Source organism: Bos indicus, chromosome X, assembly GCF_029378745.1.
Source record: "Bos indicus isolate NIAB-ARS_2022 breed Sahiwal x Tharparkar chromosome X, NIAB-ARS_B.indTharparkar_mat_pri_1.0, whole genome shotgun sequence".
Taxonomy (NCBI): Eukaryota; Metazoa; Chordata; class Mammalia; order Artiodactyla; family Bovidae; genus Bos; species Bos indicus.
The window spans coordinates 134,777,266-134,801,467 of record NC_091789.1 but is presented as its reverse complement, the minus strand read 5'-3'; the positions used below and the strand labels follow the sequence as shown (position 1 = coordinate 134,801,467).

Sequence of the window (24,202 nt, the reverse complement as noted above, 5' to 3'; positions counted from 1 at the left end):
AATTCCTATCTCCAAGAATTGCTTTGTGCCATTTTGAATTCAGGTAGTTATTCTGTATATATTTAGAAGACTATTCTGAGCTTCTTCAATCTCTAGGAAGTTTGAAGTGGGTATCTGGGAAGACACAGGGCAGGGAGACTTTGAAAACCCTGCTTGTGCCTGAAAACAAAAATAGGGATAAGCCAGAGTGATGTAACATCTAAATTTGTGGTAGATGAAGAATCAGTTGAAATTCTTAATTGCACAGACTTTATAATCCATAATAAAAAGTGTAATTCCATACTTTGTACTGTGGCAAGGGTGTGACGTGGTGTTAACCTTTTTAATTTTTGAATCCAAGCTGAATTTAAAGTGTTGAATATTTAAATTCCTCACAAGCTAATTATGTACCATTTGTAAAGTGTTTATATAACTCTTTGTATCATGTGTTGGTACATCTTATCAAGTTTTTTCTGGCATGTATTCCATTCTAAACTTCTGTAAAATTTCTATTGTTGCTGTAAATATTATACAAATATCTATTCCGTGGTAACCTTAATTATCAGCATGAAATGGTTAATTTTTACTGAGCACAATGTATTTTTGAATGGACCTTCCCAAATGTCTTTAATAAAATGCAGATTTTGCACTGACTGATGTGATTGCCAGGCCATCCCCATCGTGAGCACTGTGGTCCCTCTTGTTTGAACAGCAAGCAGCTCCGCGGTCACTCCTTCTTTGTAAAGAACTCGTTTGAATTCAAATGAAGGATAATGGGTCTTTGAAGTTGGAATCAGTTTAAGGGACAGAAATTATTGTAAAGCAGGGCAAATCCTGTTATTTACTGATGTTGATAATTTTTTTGTATTTATAAAGCTTTTCCCCCCCTTCTGGCATTTTGAAAACTTTGGTTTATTTTACATTTGAGTGTTGCCTCCTTTTTACGTTGCTAGACACTCACTTGGTGGTTTGGGGAAGATGGGAAGATGTCAACTTCCTGCATAGTGCCATTGGAGGAAGCAAAGGTGGACAACTTAATAAGGATTTCTTCATGTTTTGGAACAGGGGGTTGGCAAACTTTTTCTGTAAAGGGCCAGATAGTAAATATTTGAGGCTCTATGAGTCATTGGATTTCTGACTACTCACCGTGCAACTCTGCCATTGTAGTGCAGAAGTAGTATAGATGATATGTAAATGAATGGGTGTGACTGTGTTCCAGGAAAACTTTATTACAAAAACAGGCAGGGGACCAGATTTGTCAACCGGTTTCAGGCCCTCACTTTGTCTTTAAGGATAAGAAGACCAACTAAGTAAATGGGGTGAGGGGGAGAACTTAAATTTTGTGATAACATGTGTAAATGTTCTCCAACTTTCTTTATCTTTCTAAACAAAGGATGGAGCTAAAACACTTTCTTACAGAACTGTGTCACCAAATCTTCACTCCAAGTTTCTCAAGTGTCATACAGACTTGTGGCCTATGATTTCAGCTATACTGTTTATCTAGATTGACTCAAAGTAACTTAAGCTTGTCACTTTTTTATGTTCATAGCACTTAATATGGCTGGGCAAATTGCCAAGTATTTTACTTATATTAATACATTTATTTTTCGGAAGGCAACAAAGTGGATAGTATCCCCATTTGTAGATGAGGAAACTGAGGTTTATGGCGTTTACATTAACCTACCCAAGGTTACCCTGCTAGGATTTGAAACCAAGTACTTTCACTGTTAAGACTATACCCTTTAACACTACTATACTAAGCGATCACCATGTTTCCACGTATAGAAACTGACATGGGTTTGTGCCGTGGGGCAGTTCATGTACCACCCTTCCTTCCATCTCCCATCAGGTGGTAATTGATCTGATTTGAGAGTAGAAAATTTCATTGAAACAAGTCACTGTGTGTGTGTGTGTGTGTGTGTGTGTGTGTGTGTGTGTATGCGTGCATGCTAAGTTGCTTCAGTCGTGTCTAACTCTTTGTGACCCTATGGACTGTAGCCTACTAGGCTCCTCTGTCCTGGGATTTCCCAAGTGAGAATGCTGGAGTGGGTTGCCATGCCCTCCTCCAGGGAATCTTCCAGACCCAAGGATTGAACCCACGTCTTGTACGGCTCCTGCATTGGTAGGCAGATTCCTTACCACTGAGCCAGGGGAAGCCCATATACTTTAACTGGAAGTTTCCCCCACAAAAGAAATAGTACTACAAACATAGTTTATGTTTTTAATAGCAAGATTCTGTTGGGCTTCAGGTGTCCCTCAATAAAAGTTTTATTTTTTATACATTCTGTCATTAATTAAATGAAGTAAGAAATTCAAATGCTGTTATAAACAAATAATAGATAAATGTTTTACAAATCTCATTGTTTATTAAACTCTGAAGTATTGAGCAATTTCCAATAAGAAATCTCAGCTGACTTCTTTGCAGAAATTGACAAGTTGATCCCCACAATATTATGGAAACTCAAGGGACTCAGAGTAGCCAAAATGATCTTGAAGGAGAACAAAGTTGGAAGACTTATGTGTTACAATTTGAAAACTTACTACAAAGCTACCGTAATCAAAACAATGTGTACTAGAATAACAATAGACATATAGACCAATGGAATAGAATTTAATGTCCAGGAAATTTCCTGGTGGTCCAGTGGTTAGGACTCTGTTCTTTCATTGCTATGGGTGCAATGAAACTAAGATCCCACAAGTGACATGGCAAAAAAAAAAAAAATATATATATATATATATATATAGAGAGAGAGAGAGAGAGAGAGAGAGAGAGAGAGTGTCCAGAAATATAAACCCTCACCCTCTGGTCAGTTGATTCTTGGTAAAGGTTCAAGATCATTCAATTGGGGAAGAATAGTTTTTTCAACAAGTGTGCTGGGACATTTGGATATTCACATGCAAAGAGTTAAATCAGACCCCTACCTCATACCATATATAAAAATTAACTCAAAATTGATCGAAGATCTAAATTTAAAAGGTAAAACTATAAAATTCTTGGGGAAAAAAGCAAAAATAAATCTTCATGATCTGGATTTGGCAATGGTTTCTCAGATATGACACCTATAGCACAAATAACAAAAGAGAAAAAATAAGCTGGACTTCATCAATAAAATGTGTTTCAAAGGACTCCTTCAAGAGAGTGAAAAGACAACTTATGAAATAGAAGAAAATATTTGCAAATCATTTATCTGGTGAGGTATCTAGAATATATAAGGAACTCTTACAACTCAATATTTTAAAAAACAACCTAATTTCAAAAATGGGCAGAGTCTGAATAGACATTTCTTCAAAGAAGGTGTACAAACACAGTAAACACATGAAAAGATATTTAACATCATTAGTCATTAGAGAAATGCAAATCAAAACCACAATGAAGGATACTACTTCATACAAATCAGGATGGCCTCAATCAAAAAAGACAGATAATAATAAGTGTGGAGAAATTGGAACCCTCATACATTGCTGGTGGGAATGAAAAATGGTATAGCCACCTTGAAAAACAGTCTGACAGTTCCTCAAAAGGTTAAATCAAGTTACCATATGACCCAACAGTTCCACTCCTAGGTATATACCCAGGATAAATGAAAACATGTCCACACAAAACCTTGTACACAGTTGTTCATAGCAGCACTATTTATAATAGCCAAGAAATGGAAACAATCCAAATGTCCATCAACAGATGAATGGATAAATACAATGTGGTGTATCCATACACTGGAATGATATTCAGCCATGACAAGGAATGAAGTACTGATACATGCTACAACCTGCATGAACCTTGGAAACACTATACTAAGTAAAAGAAGCCAGACAGGAAAAACCACATATTGTATGATTTCATTTATATGAAATGTCCAGAATAGGTAAATCTACAGAGACAGGAGATTAATGGTTTCCCAGGACTGGGGTGGGCAAGTGGGTTGGAGGGGTGATGGCTAGTGGGTACAGGGCTCCTTTTGGAGGTGATAAAAATTTTCTAAAATTGATTGTGATAATGGTAGCTCAACTCTGAATTTACTAAAAGTCATTGAATTATACACTGTAAATAAGTGAGATTTGTATGGTATGTGAATTTTATCTCAATAAAGCTATTCCAAAACAGAAGTTTCCAATATAAACAGTTATTTGGAGAACTTTCATCCCTGCCTCACCCTGTTTACTTCTTTTCTTTTTTTCCCCTTAACTGTACTCCCCATCTGGGTCTGGTGTGCCAGTTGTAGTCCTGAACTCTTAGGATACCACCATTTTCTCTGACAGTCCATATCACAATAAGAGTTCATTCATCTTTCCCAGTAAGGATCTCTGTAGGCATTCTGTTCAAAGTGGATTTGTCCGTGTATCCTAAGGCCAGAGAAGGATTTTTTTTTCCCTACCCTGAATTGATAACCTCTATATTTGAGAGAAGATTGAGCAGAGAAAGGTGTTTTTCCAGGTTTAAGTATACAGCATGGGTATTAGAAAGATGCTAGGTTAAATAAGCTGATCTAAGACCCACAATACCAGAGAAGGGATTAAGGGATTTTAGGAGGCTGGCCATTCACAGAGAAGGTGAATATGATGTCCAGGATCATGTTGGTGTCCATTCACTAAGCTTGTCGTCTGAAAACTAACTCAGAGAAATGAATTTCTGCTAGCAGAGGCTGCACTGTGTCAAGGCCAGAACAGTCTTGGATTCCCTCGTCTCACTGGGGTCCCTCATCCTCAGATTCCACCCTCTCCTGGCTCCTACTTTCAAATCCTCTCCTGCCCACGTGCCCTGCTTCTGGGGAAGTGCCTGAAAACAGGCTGAGCTATAAACGGCAGAAGAGGCGGACTGTCCTTCCCCCAGCTGCCTGCTTACAGAGCTCCTCTGGGAGGGGAAGGCCAGACCAGCCCATACTTTACAAAGCAAGGGGGCTGAGGTTGGAAGGTTGGGCTCAGCAGCGGCCTGGCTACATCACGCTTCTCAGATTGTAGGTCCTGATCACTTCCTGCAGAGTGTACTTGGCTGATGGGCCTCCTCTGTAGCCAGTGACAGCTCCTGGCCAACTGTTTTCCCAGTGTTAAGTTTGTTGAAGAATGGTAGCCCTAGATAAAAGGATGTTCTGGTGTGTTCTGGTCATCTGGGTTTCCTAAATACAGGGAAATTTTGTTCCTTACATGTGTAGCCTGTCCCATGTTATTCAGTTAAATACTGACCACAGACTGGGATCATGTATCTGAGGGCATGCAGAGTGGAGCTGTCTGTAATGAGAGCTCTGAACCTCCCCTGCCACTGTGTGCAGTGTTGGGCATAGGAAGTGAAAGCTCAGAGCAGGGGAGACCTTCCTACCTCTGGGGTGTTTGGTCATGCAAAGCTATCACAAGACTGGGACACCAGCTCCCATCTACCAGACTCATCTGCGCCACCCAATCATCCCCAAACTCCATACCCAATGCTCTAGAGTCCTAAAAGACCATACTTTAATGAAAACTTAGGAGAAACCACAAGCTTGCTCCCCCTTTGTGTTCAGAGAGAGGCTTTATAAAACAGTATGTTCCTGTTTTGAGCATGGTAAAGAAAAAGAATTTTCAAATTATGAGGGCTGCTTTGCATTCCCCTGCAACTGCACCTTTCACTGCGTCGGAGACTAAAAACAAAAACAAACAAAAACAACACCCCCAGAGCAGCAAATTACTGCTGCTACTTAGGATTTCTGCATGAAAATTGTTTTTAGAGACATTTTCTTTATTCTTATTTTCTTTGACCCTGAATGGGGAATAAGTTCATTTTCATTTTCTCTCACTGAAATTGGAAACTATGCAAAAAAGATAGTATTCTCTGCCCAGCCCTGCGCTGAAAAGAGCCTGTAAAATCCAGCCCTGCTGGTCACAGTGATAAGTCAGCGTTCCCCCATGGGCCGCTCTGCACCCTTCACCCACTGCAGGTATGAGCCGAGGCAACATCAGGTACACTTGCTGACGCACTCCAGCAGCTCCATCCGGATGGCAATGCGAACATGCCAGCCTAGCGGTATGAGCCGGATGAAGCGGGAGATGATGGGGGGCCGCAGCAGGTTCTGGACTGTGGAGGTTCGGTCCGAATTTCCATAGAAAACCTAAAGAGGAAGGAAATACTATCACCATCACAGCAGAGAGAAAAGGAAGACGTTTCCTGTCTGGATTTGGCTCCAACTTTTAACTATGGAAAATCTCAGTGCTTAAAAGGTAGAGAATTTGCTGATATCCTCCAAAATCTGACCTTGAGTGTTTGTCAGCACCTACATGCTCCAGGCATCAACAGAAATGAATTAATATTAGGTAACAACACATCCTCAGTCACACTAGCTGCTATTCAAATGCTTAGTACTGTATGTCATCCGTTGCTGCCATATTAGATACTGCAGATAACATTTCCTTCATTGCAGAAAGTTCTACTGGATGGTGCTGATAGAAAATGCCTCTTGGTTCATATCACCAATTTTGTGATTTAATCCTTTGCATTTTGACAAGAATTTTGAAAAGGACCACATTGCTTAAAAGAGGAACGTTCTCATGTTCCAAAGGTATCCACAGTGGGGCTCAAGTGAAAACTTGTGAACTGGCTCTGAAGTTGTGAGCCAAAGCTTAACTGTGTGTGTCTGCATTGATACAAATGGCAAGTACTTTTTAGACTTGGGAAAAAAAGTGTTTTTTAAAAAGAAAAAGACATAAAAACTAGAGAGAAGATTCTCAAAGTGGGAGAGCAGTGCCCAAAATAGAAAAAGGGGTTGCTTCCTGTTATGCAGTAGCTATAACATAGGACACAGTGGCTATTTGCCTATATTTTCAAAGAAACTTCTTTGCACTCTTTCCAGAGTCCTAAGTGCTCTGCCCCGTGACACTAGAACATTTCATTTCCTTCTGGGATTATCTCCTATAAAAAATTTGGCTGTCACATTGACCTCATCCATACACAAATCAAGAAGGACTTCAGCTGCCATGATCTTGACTTTATTTCTTCCCAGTAGCAACACCCCACACCCTCTTCTCCAAGCTGTTTGCTCTTGAACCTATTTAAGTCAGGAGCCTGGTGAAGAGGAAGGACGGAACAGGCCCACTCCACACAGCTGCCACAGTGGAGCACTTCTTTGCAAAGAACCATCAAGGCCTTCAGAAACTCAGCTTGAAAAAGAATTTGCGTATCTTTTTGAAAAGCCAACTAATAAGAACAAAAATGAAATACAATGTCCAAGTATGGAGGTGGTTTTTCCTATTGTGTTCAAACTCCTTGAAATCTCAACCTGTGAATGTTTTGCTGTACAAATTGTCATCAGAGAGTACAGAGCCTTCTGATGTTCAGCTACACATGTCTGCTTAACCTGATGAAATGTCTGAATTAGCTGGGGAGGCCTCAATCTCAGGCAAAAGGACAATTAACTTTTCCAAACAGCTGGTGAGTTTTTATTTCACTGCAGATAGCATTTTATATATATGTAAAATATTGACTATATATATATGTGTGTATATATATATATAGGGCTTCCCTGGTGGCTCAGCTGGTAAAGAATCCGCCTGTAATGCGGGAGGCCTGGGTTCGATCCCTGGGTTGAGAAGATCCTCTGGAGAAGGGAAAGGCTACCCACTCCAATATTCTGGTCTGGAGAACTCCATGGACTGTATAGTTCATGGAGTCGCAAAGAGTCAGACACAACTGAGCAACTTTCACTTTCATGTAGCTTCCCTGGTAGCTCAGACGGTAAAGCGTCTGCCTGCAATGTGGGAGACCTGGGTTCAATCCCTGGGTCGGGAAGATCCCCTGGAGAAGGAAATGGCAACCCACTCCAGTACTCTTGCCTGGAAAATTCCATGGATGGAGAAGCCTGGTAGGCTACAGTCCATGGGATTGCAAAGAGTCGGACATGACTGAGCAACTTCACTGATATATATATAATATATATAAACTAAAGAGCTTACTGTGTTCAGTCTGTGTTGAACAAGACTTGGGTCTCAGCCCTCAGAGATTAGTAGGATATAAAGTTTCTCAAAGGTTTAAGTGATTCTATTTCTTCTCAGCTAGAGTCCTTTTAACCATTTACATGGTTTAGTGGCTAACTTGTTGAGATTGTCTCAGTCAACAGTTAGGAGAAGCCATATCTATTGATATATAAAGGGACGAGGACCTAGCCGCATCAGTAGTAGATCAAGGAAACCCATGCAGCAGTGTTCAAGGTCCAATGAGTTTGGAAGCATCCAAATGACCAGTCTTGATTATTTAAGCATCTCTGCTGATGCGAGAATTCAGACAAAGATTTCTTTTGCACATATGATGGCACTCATTGGCAGACAAACTGTGCTAGGCATGAGGGGTACAAGAAAAGACACCTGTGTTGATATCGCTATCAGAGAGCAGATTGTGTGGTGGGGAGGAAGCATGGATGACTCACCATGCTGGGGGGGCAGAGTTCTGACAGAGCATGACGACAGAAACACAGGGATGGATGGGAGGGAAGTCCCAGAAGGGCTGTGTGGAAGGAGGTTTGGGGTAAGCCCGACATACCCGGTTGTTTCCGGTCTGGTCTTTATAGTAAATCCAGTTCAGACTCTCATCGGTCCTGTACTGCACACTGTACTTGGTCATCCACTCATCGATGTCACAGCGCCCCTGGGTGAGGATCCCCGAAATCACCTTGACCTCCTTCAGATCTATCTGTAACCACTGGCTGCTGTCCTGGAACTTGGAGAGCCAGGCACACCTGCGTGGACACAGCAAGTCACCAGGAGCCTTACCCCGTGAGCCCCTCCGAAGAGCTGGGAGGCACTGTCTTTTGAGGGGACACCAGCACCTGCAGAGCACCCACAAAGGTCAGGCAGCCTGGGCTGCAATCTGTTAAGCACCCAGAGGCTTGTCCTCAAGAAATATCTGGCCTCTGATCCTTCTGTAGTTTCTCTCTCCCTGCACTTCCACCACCCAAGGAAGAATTGCCAGACTCAAATAATTTGTCAAAGAAATGCCTTCAAGTGTAGCTAAAATCATCTTTGGGGTGTGGTTGAGCATGTTTTTCTTCAAAACATGCAAATACATGGTCATTTCACCCACTGGCCCCCTTCCTTTTTCATTAGTCTCTCCTGATGTTCTTTCTCCATAAGTTGTCTTTTTTCTCTTTAATTTCATCTCTTCATACCTTATCTGTGTCTCCTTCAGGTGCTGTCACCCACACCATGGTAGGAACTGTGTACAGAACATGAAACCAAGTGGCTCTGGAAGGCCTTCTCACAATTGTAAAGCAAACCAACCAATGAAGGAACTGATTTATGTTTTAGTTATATCCCTCATAATTTGTGGAAACCTATAGTTTCCCTTTGTGGTATGTGTGTGTGCACACATTGATTTAGCTTCTCAGGACTCTCAGCCCTTGGCTGCCTTCTCCTAATTCTGGACTTGCTCCTTGGGTGGCTCCTGAATTTTTAGGTCCATTCCAGACCTTTTCTAAATTCCAAATCCCAAGAATCAATTGCCAGCTATTCAACTTCTCCTGGATGCTATACAGCATCTCAAAACATGTCTAAAAAGAGCTCTTAATTATCCTAATCCCAGCCTCTCCTTCCAGTGTTCTTCTCTCTGAATGCTACCACTTCCTCTCTGTCACCTCAACCATCTAATCCATCTCTTGGGTCCATCTCCAAATGTTCCTCAAAGTCATTTCACTGCCACCATGCTAGCCCATGTCACCTTCAGTTCTTGCCTGGACAGCTGGCATAGCTTACTTAACTAGTCTCTCTGGATTCCTCTCCCCACCTCACCCCCAACCCATACTGCACATTAAACCGTTCTTCCCGTAAGAGCCAGAAATTTTTACTTAAAACATAAATCTGATTGTAATACTCCCCAACTTTAAATCTTTCTCTGGTAGAGTCTGCCGGTTGTCTCCCCATATCCTCTACCCATCTTCCTTTAGTAATGGAACCCCTGAGATTTTTGCAAACGAGTGGCCACTCAGCTAAGATCACATTTCCCAGTCTCCTTTGCAGCTGGATGGGACCGTCTGAACAGATTCTGATCAATGAGATGTGGGCAGCAGTGGCCAGTAGGATTGTATATATATCCTTAAAGGAAAAGTGTCTGCACCGTGCTCTTCTCTCCCTACTGACTAGACTGTGGATATGGCAGTGGAAGCTAGAGCAGTCATCTTGGGCCCCAAGATGGAAACTTCTTATTAAGGAGGAGAGAACAAGGTAGAAAGAGTTTGGGTCCCTGATACCATCCAGCTGTCATAACAATTCTAGACTGCCTAATCACCTTCATGTTGATTAAGTCTCTGTATTTGGGGCCTGTTTGTTATAGCAGCACAAATCTGTATTCTAACTCATGCACATTCAGGGTTCTCCCAATATCCCTAAAATAAGGACCACAATCTTTAACATGACTTATAAGGCCCATACCATCTGACTGCTGCCTACCTCTCTGGCCTTATCTCATCGTCTAGGCACTTGAGGGATCTTCCCAACTCAGGGCCTTTGCATCTGCTGTGCCCTGTGCCTCTCTCCAACCTTCCCCCAACCTGGCCAACTGCAATTCTCAGGGCAAAGATTTTTTTCCTTAGAAAACCTTTCCTGGTGTTTCAAATCAAATAGGTCTTTCTTCATCTCCTCCACAGTGCTCCTCACACTTAGCAAATAGCCAGTTGTGTGACAGTGTGCTTAGAGTCCCCCCTCTAAACTGAGTGCTTCTCAAAGGCCAGGAGCTCATCCACCTTGTTCACTGCTATATCCATGGTCCTTGGCACATGGAAGGCACTTGGTCAATATTTGTTAAATAAATAAATGCATTCTATGTCATTCATTTATCACAGAGACATACTTTTTCAAATTACATGGAAAAAATAATCACCCAAGTTGCATGCCCTGCTTACCCAAAGCCTTGACTGTTAAGCCGGGCCTTGTTGGCAGTCCAGGAAGAATACCAGCCCACGTACTGCTCCACGTTGGAGCAGGTGATCTGGTCTGGTGTAACCTCTCCTGACTCGAAACCCAGGGGCTTATGGTATGGGCATTCTGGCAAAGGAAAAAACAAGGCACATTGAAACACTCAGATCACATGGCAAGACTCAACAAACATGACATGATTGAAATAACAAATCAGACCCTCTCGTGAGGTGGAAGATGTTTTCCTTTGTCAGCACCATTCTCAGTGGATAGGACTGGGTCTTCATTCTTTTCACTGCTCTTGTGAGAAGAGAGTGAAGATGAAGTAAAGGGATTGTCATAGAGACTCACAACATTCATAAAAGCAGAGGGAAGTAGCTCTATGGCAACCTCTTGGATAGGGGGGAATTTTGAGAAATACTTCACCTCCTCCACAAACTCAGAGACCTAAAAACTAAGAGATTTGTAGCAAAATATCATACTTAAATGCCATACTCTCTATTTTCCTTATTAATACTGGTTAGCCATCCCACATGATGACATCAGAGTCCCTAATTGTCCTCAGGCAGCATATGATGCCAATTATAGGAACAAAACAATGGTGAGAGGCAAGAAGGGCAATTATATATTAAGACTGACTTCCTACTTGTAAATTGCAGTTTTCTCACTAGTCTAATGAAATTCTAATGAAAAAAGGAGAGGGGAATGAAATGCGCCTAAGTGACTGTTGAATAGGAACATTTGAAAGGAACTGCTTTTTCCAAATAAGACTAGACGAAGCTGGTGCTTGTATATGAATTTTCTGCTGCTTCTCATGTATTTCCTCTTATATTTAGCATTGAGTTACCTGGTCAGAGACTGCCAATTGCCAACCAAGCATCTATTCTCCCTTTCTTTTTGACTAAAATACCCTAATTTTGTTGGGTGCAGCAATGTAGCGAGCTGTATATGTATATATATGTATGTGTTTCCCGGTCACCTTTGCAGTTAGAATTGACCATATGACACAGTTTCTGACCCATGAGATAGGAGAAGATATCTGTTGGTGATTGCGAATCAAATTTTGCTTGCCCCCTCTTTCTTCCTTGCCTAAAAGAAAGATCCGATGGCTGGTACAACAGTAGCCATCTTGCACAATGATGGTAAGGCCAAGAGAACTGAAGAGACCTCAGCCCTGATATCCTTAAGCTATTCCTTACCCCTAGTTTTTTACCATGTGAGTCAAAGCAAAACTATTTCAATAAGCCACTATTTAGGGGGTCTCTTATTTATAAACAAACCCAGATTCTAGCTAAATTTCTTTAGAAAACAAGCAATAAATTTAGGCAGATACATTCTCCTAGTTTTCCAGTTGTGAATGATGAACTTCAAGTAAGGCAGATCAAATTACTTTCTCACCATGTGTAAATGTAAGTTCAGATTAAAAAGCCGAGTGTATTTACTAAGGCATTGTCACCTTCAACGGTAAAATGAGTGCTTATGTCTTTGTAGCAGATAATTTTCAAGCATCAGTAAAATTGAATGAGGCTTATAAAAGCTTGAATGACATCCTGAGGCTCTGGAATGCCTGTAGGGATAGTCCTGCCCTGCCTCAGATGCTGAAGACAAAAGGACAGCTTCGGGCCTCTGGCCAAGGTGGCTTAACTGCCTTGCTACCCAGTGCACTGAAGGAATAGGGCCAACTCCCACCAGTGGCTGCAGCTTAGTGGAGCTGGGGGTCCGAGGACAGCATTTGTAGTTTATCAAGTACTCGAAGCTTTGGGTGGCCTATTAATGTCAAGAGAGAGAGAATAGGAGTGCTTTCTGGGCCACTCTATTATGCCTTATGTGGTCAGATCATCAGAGGGGCTTGTTAAGAATGCCGGTTCCAGGATTCCACCCCCAGAGCCGCCGCATTTTTAATGAACACACTTTGAAAGCACACTTTGAAAACCTTGGTTTGCCAGGAAGGTGTTTTGTTGGCTGGAGGATTCAGGGGGCCTGCTCTCTGTGGCCTTGGGGGTTCATCCACCTCCTCACCTCCCCCTCTGACCTGGAAAATGAGCCCAGCCACCAGAAGGAGGGACAAGGCCCCCAGCATCAGAAAGCTAGGTTTCAGTTGTAAACCACTTAAATTCTAACCATGGATGTCCCTGGGGCTCCTCCATCCTGAACCTCCCTTTTCTTACTCTGGGGCCACCAGCTCAGAGGGAAGAGGCAGAGGGAAAGGAAAAGCCATGGCCACCTCTCCTGATTGCTTTATTCTTGCCATTTGGCTCTTTCTCTATTTTCCCCCTCACATCTCTTTTGCCATCTCTTCCCAAGTAGCCCATCTAACAGTTAGTTACACTGCAGCGACCTGGCCAATGGCAATGTCCTTGGTGGCCTGTGAGGGCTTGTCCCGACATGGATCTTGCCCATACTCTCCAGGGCAGATGATGAGCTCACCATCCCCATGGCTTCAGCTGGTGTCTGAAAGCCAAAGAGTGACTCCCAGGCCCCAAGCTCCATTCCACTGCCTCCTGGATATTTTCTAGGTGAACAGTTCCATCTGGGTGACCTAAAGATGCTTCACACTCATATATCCAAAACTAAGTCCTTCAGCATCCAAGCCCCAAGCCTGCCCCTGTCCAGTGCTCCATGACTCTGGCATTGGCGCCTCCAGCTACGAATCTGCTAACCCAAAAACCCCAGTGTTTGGGCCCAAGGCACAAAGTAGAGACTGTGATGGGTCTCAACCAGGACATCACCTGGAAAGTTAAAAAGTGCTGGTGTTCAGGCCATACCACCAGCGATTCTGATGTCCTTGCTCTGGGGCAGGACCTGGGCATGGGGTAAAGCTGCAGGTGATTTTAATGGGCAGCCAAGCTCAAGAATGCCACTTAGAGCCAGTTCAACCTAGGATGGGATCCCACTCTCCCTTCAGTGAGCTTAGGCAAGCTGCTCAACCTCTCTGGGTCTGTTTCCTCATCTGTGAAATGGGTACAACAGTCGTCCCTGCCTCCATAAAGTTGATTTGGGATTGTTTAAAACAGTGTAGAGTGTAGAGCCTCTATTGCCTGGCCAAAAATAATCAGCTAGTGCTGGTGTAGTGTGAATTTGTGAGAGTATATTAATGTCTTGAGTTGTATATATATATATATTTTTTTTTATGGTGAAAACTCACCAGGGGAAATAATCTAGCACCTCTCTACCCCCGTCATCCTCCCTATATCTGTCTGAGAAGGTCAGCTTCCTATTTCTAAAGGTTTGGACTCTCCTTGCCTCACAAAGGAGTAAGATGTTTACAAGTGCATGCATGTGATTTGAGACAGGAGAGGCCTATTGACAGCCTAGCATCCCTCAGGCTCATGGATTCGGAAGGTCCAGGCCTCAGCAGGAATGAGGTGACTCTCCCAGATGAGGTGGCTGGAGGCTTTGGGCTTTGAGCCTTGCTGGGGCCTGGGAGAACTCGTGATAGGGGCCTGAGCACCTCTGAGAGAGTCTTGGGAAAATCCCCCAGGATTAAGCTTGGTTCAGAATGAGAAGGGCCACCAACAAGGTGTCTGCCCTCCTGTGAGGGCCAGTCAGGCAGAGAGCTGCCCCCAGTCAGCCCTGGCAGGCCCCCAAGGGGCAGGGGGCAGGGGAGTATAGTCCAAGGGGGAGAAGCAGGACCTTCGACAATCCTGTCTTTAGACTCTTCACAGCCCATGATAAAAGAGGAGTCAAACCAGAGTTATCTAAAAATTGGAAAAATAGAAAATGTAACATTTCTCCTGCTCTTTGTGCCCTGGAATGAAGGGCAGTCCACTCACATTCTTACTGTTTTCCCTGGCTCCTCCTTTCCCCTTCACCTGGCCACCTCTTCTCATCCTTTGGCTCTCTTCCCACTTCCCCTGCCCACCCTGAGCCGGTAGGGACTCCAGATGCTGCCTCCAGCTCCCCCAGTCTGTCTAGCTCACCATTCTATCTTGAGCTGAGCAGAATGCCTGTGTGTGCTAGGCACTCAATAGATATTGATTGGATGTATGAATGGAGGGATAAACAAACTTCATCACCTCATCTTGGGTGGCCACTGGGGATACGCAGAGATAATGGCAGGAAGAGGAAGCAGGGAGTTCAGGAAGGTAGTGGGAGTTGACTGGCCCAGAGAATTCCCCATTGGTCTCATCAAAAACTGTCAATTGAGTCTAAACTAGTATTAAACAACATAAACAATGCTGCTAGAGGAATTAAAGCGATCCACTTCACACACACACAGAATATGTCTGTCCCAAGCTTTCTGCTCAGTGGAGGTTACTATAAGCTATTAAGCCTTTTTGTGCACTCATTTTACTCTTATGGAAAAACCTGCATCTTCTGTGGCACAACTGTCTCTTGTGATCATTAGATGGGTAAGGGCATCATCATGCTGCTGCTGCTGCTGCTAAGTCGCTTCAGTCGTGTCCGACTCTGTGCGACCCCAAAGACGGCAGCCCACCAGGCTTCCCCGTCCCTGGGATTCTCCAGGCAAGAACACTGGAGTGGGTTGCCATTTCCTCCTCCAATGCATTAAAGTGAAAAGTGAAAGTGAAGTCGCTCAGTCGTGTCCGACTCTATCGACCCCATGGACTGCAGCCTACCAGGCTCCTCCATCCATGGGATTTTCCAGGCAAAAGTACTGGAGTGGGGTGCCATTGCCTTCTCCGAGGCATCATCGTCAGATCAGATCAGATCAGGTCAGATCAGTCGCTCAGTTGTGTCCGACTCTTTGCGACCCCATGAATCGCAGCACGCCAGGCCTCCCTGTCCATCACCAACTCCTGGAGTTCACTCAGACTCACGTCCATCGAGTCAGTGATGCCATCCAGCCATCTCATCCTCTGTCATCCCCTTCTCCTCCAGCCCCCAATCCCTCCCAGCATCAGAGTCTTTTCCAATGAGTCAACTCTTCGCATGAGGTGGCCAAAGTACTGGAGTTTCAGCTTTAGCATCATTCCTTCCAAAGAAATCCCAGGGCTGATCTTCTTCAAAATGGACTGATTGGATCTCCTTGCAGTCCAAGGGACTCTCAAGAGTCTTCTCCAACACCACAGTTCAAAAGCATCAATTCTTCGGTGCTCAGCCTTCTTCACAGTCCAACTCTCATATCCATACATGACCACAGGAAAAACCACAGCCTTGACTAGACGGACCTTTGTTGGCAAAGTAATGTCTCTGCTTTTGAATATGCTATCTAGGTTGGTCATAACTTTCCTTCCAAGGAGTAAGCGTCTTTTAATTTCATGGCTGCAGTCACCATCTGCAGTGATTTTGGAGCCCAGAAAAACGAAGTCTGACACTGCTTCCCCATCTATTTCCCATGAAGTGATGGGACCGGATGCCATGATCTTCGTTTTCTGAATGTTGAGCTTTAAGCCAACTTTTTTACTCTCCACTTTCACTTTCATCAAGAGGCTTTTCAGTTCCTCTTCACTTTCTGCCATAAGGATGGTGTCATCTGCATATCTGAGGTTATTGATATTTCTCCTGGCAATCTTGATTCCAGCTTGTGTTTCTTCCAGTCCAGCATTTCTCATGATGCACTCTGCATATAAGTTAAATAAACGGGGTGACAATATACAGCCTTGACGTACTCCTTTTCCTATTTGGAACCAGTCTGTTGTTCCATGTCCAGTTCTAACTGTTGCTTCCTGACCTGCATACAAATTTCTCAAGAGGCAGATCAGGTGGTCTGGTATTCCCATCTCTTTCAGAATTTTCCACAGTTTATCGTGATCCACACAGTCAAAGGCTTTGGCATAGTCAATAAAGCAGAAATAGATGTTTTTCTGGAACTCTCTTGCTTTTTCCATGATCCAGCGGATGTTGACAATTTGATTTCTGGTTCCTCTGCCTTTTCTAAAACCAGCTTGAACATCAGGAAGTTCACGGTTCACATATTGCTGAAGCCTGGCTTGGAGAATTTTGAGCATTACTTTACTAGCGTGTGAGATGAGTGCAATTGTGTGGTAGTTTGAGCATTCTTTGGCATTGCCTTTCTTTGGGATTGGAATGAAAACTGACCTTTTCCAGTCCTGTGGCCACTGCTGAGTTTTCCAAATTTGCTGGCATATTGAGTGCAGCGCTTTCACAGCATCGTCTTTCAGGATTTGGAATAGCTCAACTTGAATTCTATCACCTCCACTAGCGTTGTTTGTAGTGATGCTTTCTAAGGCCCACTTGACTTCACATTCCAGGATGTCTGGCTCTAGGCATCATCATATGTACTGCTAAATCGGGCTATGCACGCTTAACATACTAGCCTTTCTTACTCAGTGTATAATTTTTCCATATGTAGACATATGAAAGTCAGACATGGAGAATATTAACATAAAGGAACACAAAGAGAGTTCAGGGCCATTTTTGACAAAAGACATGTGACTATTATTATGCACATGTGTTAGACTTGAATCTGTATGATGATGTAGTGGAATACAGAATAATGTTTATAAAAGAATAGAGTATAAACTTGAATATAATATGGAAATATAAAGTATTGAGTCATTGGATGTCTTATACTTTGATACCTTCCCTACCTTATTCCCCCCCTCTCAGAGTGACGAGGTAATCTTGGCTCAACATTGAAAAAGACAGACCTTTTACTATAAGAGCGTTAGGCTGAAGATTAATAGGCCATAATGCAGCCAGTTGGTCACCTTCTGCTCTGTGGGTAGGGCCCCCTGGCAGTAACAGACAGTGTGCACCTGCCAGCACCTCCTGGCAGCTCTGAATGACCCTCCTGTCCTGTGCTTTCTAGGCTGTCCTTCCCTCATAAGGCAGACTCTGGTGGAAGCACTCAATCTCAGGATCCAGAAAGACCAGGCCACGTTCTTGATGTTCTAATGAGGATCTGAGGCACTGATGGGCAAGTGAATTCTGGAAAATTGTGGCCAGTCCTGCTGTCCCGAATCATCTCTTTTGTGGAAAAGCCAACTTACATAAATGAATCAACCATGTAACACTAAGATTGCATTTTTTTTTCTTTCCAGGGAATATCTGTATTGCTAAAATAAAAACAAAAACCCCAGTGGGGCAAGGAAAACACTTAAGCTAAAAGAATTTCTGATTTCAGAACTTCAAGTTCATGGCAGCTGTGTAGTGGAGAGGGCCTGAACCACCCAGGCCATCTTCATGTTCCTCAGATACACAGCCCTCCTCAGCTGCACAGTTGATGGGGTCAGTGAAACTAATCCATATAAATAATCTCTTCTCAATTTCTTCTTAGAAAGAGCTTCCTTGGACTGGAATTCCAGGAGGACTCCTGTCTCTAGTGAAGAGAACATTTGTTTCCACTAAAGGGTAAACTCCTTCAGGGTAGAGACAGTGGTTCATTTTTTATCTTCCCATCAGCACATAACAGGCACATGATGACAGAGGGTGGAATTGAATTCTAAATGGATTTATTAAGGAGATTGCCTCAGTCTTGACTGGGCAGATCACCCCAGCACAGAAGGGCTGCAGGAGCTCAGTGGGATGTCCTTCCCAAGGGAGAAGCCCCTGAACTCATCAGCACTTACTGCTTTCCTGGCTACCGGGCCCCCACTGTTTCTTTCAAGGAGACTTCCTTCAGAAACCAATTCCTACCCCTTTAGTAAATAGGAAAGCAGGCAGTAAAAGCCTTTGTAGATCCCCTTTCCCCACAACTTGCTATTTTAATGCAAATTTAATGAAATAATGCAGAGAAACTCACTTACTGCACACTAAACCTCTCTCCTGGAGCTATTATTAGGCGATTATGTAAAGTGAATGACACCGCAGGGCTCCAGCATAACTCTGGAAAGGGGTGGCAAGGACAGTTTCAGCTAAAGAGACTAAGAGACTTGGAGCTGTGGTAAATACTGAGCCTGGCAAAAGTTTGCTAGGCCACTTGAAAGTCAGAATGTGAGCTCTTAGGAGGCAGGAAGAAAAGGAGCTACAGTTTGCCAGGTCCAGGACAAGACACTTTAATGCCTCATCCATTTTATTCCTCAGAAATACTCCTTAGAGCAGGTTCCACACACTTTGGCCCGTGGGCCAAATGTGGCTCCGTGCCTGTTTTTATAAATAAAGTTTTATTGGAGCACAGCCATGCTCATGTATTTACATACTGTCTATGGCTGCTTTCTATTTGAGGTGTCAAGGCCCTGCAGTGCTCAGAGCCACAAATAATTACCCCCGGGTCCTTTACAGACAACGTTTTCTGGCCCCTGCCTTAGAGGAAGGCATTCATATTAGTCAGCAGAGGCTGCAGAAAAAATTGTCACAGAAATTTCAAAGGCTTAACACAACAAACTGATTTTTCACTTAGGTGAGGTCAGCAGGAGGTTCTGCTACATTTAACCTCCCTGGCTCCCAGATGAAAGGAGAAACCACTTTATCCAGCAGGGAAATGGACCCCATTTCAGAAGAGACACGGCTTCCTTCAGCTGGAACTGCTCCTGTGAGGCCACCTGACTGTGAAGGGGCTGAGAATGTGAGGCACATGGTGGTTTGGTGAGCAGTAAGTGTCCGGGCATAGTAGTATCACCTCCATTTGACAGAGAAAGGCCAGAGTGGAGTCCCAGAGTTAAGCAGTGATGCAGCCAAGATTCCAACCCTGGTATTTCTGGCTCAGAAGCCTGTGCTCTTCTCAAAATTGCCATTAGTTTATTTTAGATAAATTATGTTATCTCTTTCAGTGAAATTTAGGTCCCATCTTACCATCTCACAGAGGTCAAGCAGAGATCCAGCAAACTGTTCTGAACAATGATAGCAGTGCCATTTGTTGAAGCAGTGGCCACTGAAATTTGCAGTTTAAAGACCAACTGGTGAAAACCCGACTGTGGCATTCAGGGATTTAATTCATCAAAGTTGAAAGAAAGAAGAGAAACAGGGTGTTCCCAAGGACACCCTACGGATCTGGTGCCCCAAAGAGAGGAGACACTCACCCGGTATGCAGTCCAAGGGGGTGGGACCTGCAGACCACAGGGCATTGGCACCTCCTTGGCAATCGCACTTGCACGCTTTGTGGTACCAGGGATCTTCACCCTCATCCTGTGGGAAGTCAGGGGGCAGGGACTTCAGAAAAGTCATAGTCAAAGGCAACTGTGGTCAGAACTACTGGAAAAGCTTGCATTCACAAACCTCACTCATTCAGTTCCTATTGTATAGGGCAGCTCTCACTCTACAGCAGTGCAACTGACTTATGAACCCAGTTTAACACAGTCACCGCTCATCTTTGAGTCTAAATAGACAAATGTTTGTCACTGTGGATGACCAGCTAAAAACTTCACAGACACACCTATGTACAGAGCCATGTCCACCCCATTGTAGTGAGCTTCCAGTCAGGCTCCTCGCATCTCCTAGAGGTCCCTTCTGGGGATCCAATTTTAAAAGGGACTGAATTCAAGATTCTGCCATCTGACTTAAGACCTGGTCCACTTGCATTATCTCATTTATCTGAATCAGTCTTGGACTTTGTCCAGATAAAACATGCTATTTCCACCACCAGAAAAAAATATATGTTTAAAAATACATTTTTAAAGAAGTGGTAATCCTATACATTGTTTTTGGCTACAAAAATCTTCAAAAACAGTATCTGTATGAATTCCAGCCTTCTTACTGTAACATACCTCAGTAGATGATAATCCCAGTGTGGCTGAGCAAAAGGACAAGAGAGGAAAAATCAAGTTAAAACAAGAAAGAAAAATTCAACAAATGACTCATTACACGGAAAAGCAAAGTGATAATAGTCACATAAGAAGTTAACAAGACCCCTTCTGGAAGAAGTCAAAGTGAGTAAATATGTGCCTGGAAAAACATCCACGGAGGCTTAGAAACTAGGGACAGTAAAATAGAAAGACAAAGATGATGGTAATTATCTTGTTCATTATAGAATTTTGGAAAAATACATTAATGTTACAAATAGGAAAAAAGGCACCTCTCTCTCTACACACACACACACATATAAATATACCACCAAATGTAACACTATTAACATTTTACTGTAAATTTCTTCTCTTTTCTTTCATATTTTAAGAACATATTTGAGAACCTATCTAAACAATGTTTTAAGTTTATGACATTCTTATTCCATTTAACATTGTCAGTGAGAGTTTTTCCCTTTACTTGTTAACTCCTTATCATTCATCATCATGGTTCCCAGTGTCTGCCCAATGTGCTATTAAAGAGTTGATTCCTAGACCCCCTTGTGACATAATTAGGTGATTTAGAATTAGGACATCATTTTTTTAAAGTTTTTTTAGGTTTGTTTATTATCTACAAGAAATATCAAACCATAGTCAAAGTATAAATACCATATAAATGATGTGGAAAAATTGAAAATCTGCAAAATTTAACAAAATACTAACATTTAACCTATCTCTATAGAAGTATGAATAAATAGAGTGAATGCATAATTTAATAGGAAAAGAGTTTGTCTGTGTTAGCATAAGCGGATCACTTAAACCTGCACTGTCCATTGCGGTAGTCACTAGTCTCATGTGGCTATTTGAATTTAAATTCATTAATAAAATTAAAAATTCAATTCCTCAGTCATACCAGCCAAATTTCAAGTGTTTGCTGGCTACGTGACATAGTGGCTCCTGTACTGGGCAGCACAGATATATAACATTTCTGTCATCACCCAAGGTTCCATTAGACAGTGCTAGTTTACTGCACCAAAGCTCCATTTTCCATTTTCAACGAAACAAATTCCTTTATTTCTTTTCTGATTATAAAAGCAACACATACCTATTATAAAAATCTCAAACAAAACCCAAGTATAGGTAGTAGATATAAAAGTCCTTCCTTAACCACTTTCCTGTCTAAAAATTGAATCTGATGCCCACCAAAAACTTTCAGATTGTGAGAGTAAAGGAGTGGTCTCATCATTTTCATTAGAATTATAAAGCTAGTTTGTTTGTTTTTTTTTTTTTTCAAATTGTGCCTTTCTTTAATAATATGTATCCTTCCACACACCACTTTTTTGTGTCCACTGTGAGCCTGGCTCTGCTCCAGGGCCTGTGCTTTCTGAAATGGAAGCCTTGCTCTCTGCCCACAAGGGGCCTGAGGACCCAGGAGAAGACAGATCACTGGACTGCGCACATGGTGAGTCCCCTGCTGGGTTATGCATAGGCTGTAAGGGTAGTCGAGGGGGCATATCTTTCAGCCTGAGCAAATTCAGCACTACCTCTCAGCTATGGTCAACAAACTGCTGTCTCTCCTGGGCCTTATCCATTGATGATTCATTCCTAGAGACTCATTGGTCCACCTGCTATGGGCAGAATTGACCCTCTCAGGTAGCAATGTAACACTAGGGAGTATTATCTTGTTAGGAGTGCAAACTCTGAGCTGGCAAAGGAAGTTGCCAAGGGCTTCTTTTTTTTTTTTTTAATTGGGGTATAGTTGATTTACAGTGTTGTCTTAGTTTCTGCTGTACAGATAAGTGAATCAGTTATACATATACATCTATCCACTCTTTTTTAAGATTATTTTTCCATATAGACCATTGCAGAGTATTGAGTAGAGTTCCCTGTGCAATATAATATATGTTTTTGTTTGTCAGAGAACATATGTATGCATTTCTAGTGGGTAAATACTTGAATGGAATTCCTGGGCTGTTGGGCACATATATGTCCAGCCTTTGTACAAATTACTAAAGATTTTTTCAAAGAAATTAGACCAACTTATACCCCACAAGCAACATATGGGAGTTCAGGTTGCTTTATGACCTAGCCAGCACTTGGTTGGGTCCAGTTTTAGGTAGCAAGAGATAATTAATGAGAAGATATCCAATAAGCCAAACAAAACCATGTATTAATACTAGATTATTTGTACTAGCAGTATTTGTAAAACCCCAAACTGGAAACACTCATATGTCCATCAAGAGTAGAATGGATACACGTGGTAGATTCATACAGTGGAACACTACTGCAATGAAAATGGATGACCTACAACTCCACGCCACAATATGACCACTGCTCACAAACAACGCTGAGTGGAAAGGCAGATGAAGTGGACATACTATATGAATCCATTTAAAATGTACAAAAGTCATCTATGCCACTAGACCTTAGGGTCCTGGTTATACCTGGGGCAGGGAGTGGCAAGGCGGAAGCCCAGGGAGGGTGTCTGGGAGGCTGGTCAAGTTCTGTTACTTGATCCGAGCACTGGCTACTTAGGTGTGTTTAGTGGTAAAAATTCATTGAGCATACACTTACTTATACTCTTCTGTATGTATATTATACTTTAGGAAAAAAAATTTTTTAAACACTGAACTCATTACATCCTTCCTCAGATTGTTCTGCTTTCTCTATTTCTTATCCTACTGCATGGCTCCACTATTCACTACCACCCCATCCAGAAATCTGGGACTCCTCCTAATCACCTCTTTTTCCTAAACCCCCATAGGGAAAGTGAAGTCGCTCAGTCGTGTCTGACTCTTAGCAACCCCATGGACTACAGCCTACCAGGCTCCTCCATCCATGGGATTTTCCAGGCAAGAGTACTGGAGTGGGGTGCCATTGCCTTCTCCGCCTAAACCCCCATATCCACTGTCTATTACAGGCCATCTTTCCTCTCCACCCCCACTGCCACTTCCTGTTTTAGGCCCCCACCCTCTCTCCCCTAAAGAGAGACCTTGCCTCATCCATCCTCTATGCTGTCAATGGGATAGAAGGCAAACCTGATTGTGTCATCTGCTCCAAATCCTTTGGTGGGTTCCTATTATCATCGCCCCAGTTTCACATCTGACATAAGTTGTATGACTGCATCCCTCCATTTTTCATCTCTAAAATGGGTATAATAGTAATGTGTCCTTTAAGTTGCCATGATCTATCTCCTGCCTATCTCTGCAGATTTATTTTTTGCACTCTCTAATATTTGAGTTCATCAAATGTGCCAGGCTGTTTCATGCCTGTATGCCTTGGTGCATGATTTCTTGGCCTCAAATGCCTTCCCCTCCCAACTTTTCTGCCTGCTTATCCCCTTCCCTATGAAGAGGACCTTTTCAGTCCCTCACATAGAACTCACCACTTGCTCTGGCCTTTGTGTCCTATGTCTTTCTTGTCCACCGGTACAATTATTGAAATTGATAGAAAAGATGGCTCATAATGACTGGTCCCAAAGCATTCATTCATTAATTTTCATTGAGCATCTAATATATTCCAGGTCCAGCTTTAGGCACTGGGGATATAGAAGTAAACAAAGCAGGAAAAAACACCTGCCCTTCTAGAACTTAGGAGTCTAATGTGGGTGGGGGGAAGGTTAGGAGATAGAGAATGAATGAATAAAATATATAGTACATAAAAGAATGGTGACTATTGTAGAGAAAAATAAAGCACAGAGATATGGGAGGTAGGGGGAAGGGACTGGGAGTGGTACTTTGGGGCTTAGGGAAGGTTTCACTGAGAAGGTGATGTTG

General features: G+C 42.8%; 1 protein-coding gene across 1 annotated transcript; it reads right to left on the bottom strand.

The window, feature by feature from the left end:
* Positions 1-5,867: 5,867 nt before the first annotated feature.
* RS1 (retinoschisin 1) lies at positions 5,868-20,935 on the bottom strand. The gene is made up of 6 exons (XM_070785098.1): positions 20,908-20,935; positions 20,412-20,437; positions 19,728-19,833; positions 10,830-10,971; positions 8,477-8,672; positions 5,868-6,056 (listed from the first exon to the last, which is right to left on the bottom strand). The coding sequence occupies exons 1-6, from the start codon at positions 20,933-20,935 to the stop codon at positions 5,904-5,906; spliced, it is 651 nt and encodes a 216-aa protein (XP_070641199.1). The 3' UTR covers positions 5,868-5,903.
* Between the last annotated feature and the right edge of the window lie 3,267 nt (positions 20,936-24,202).

Excerpts from the sequence above, each read along its gene's own strand:
- RS1 (XM_070785098.1), bottom strand. The coding sequence starts at position 20,935 with ATGATGATGAATGATAAGGAGTTAACAA. Across the intron at positions 19,834-20,411 it reads TGGGATTATCATCTACTGAG|GATGAGGGTGAAGATCCCTG; the intron begins GTATGTTACAGT and ends GACTTCCCACAG. Across the intron at positions 6,057-8,476 it reads ACCAGACCGGAAACAACCGG|GTTTTCTATGGAAATTCGGA; the intron begins GTATGTCGGGCT and ends CTTCCTCTTTAG.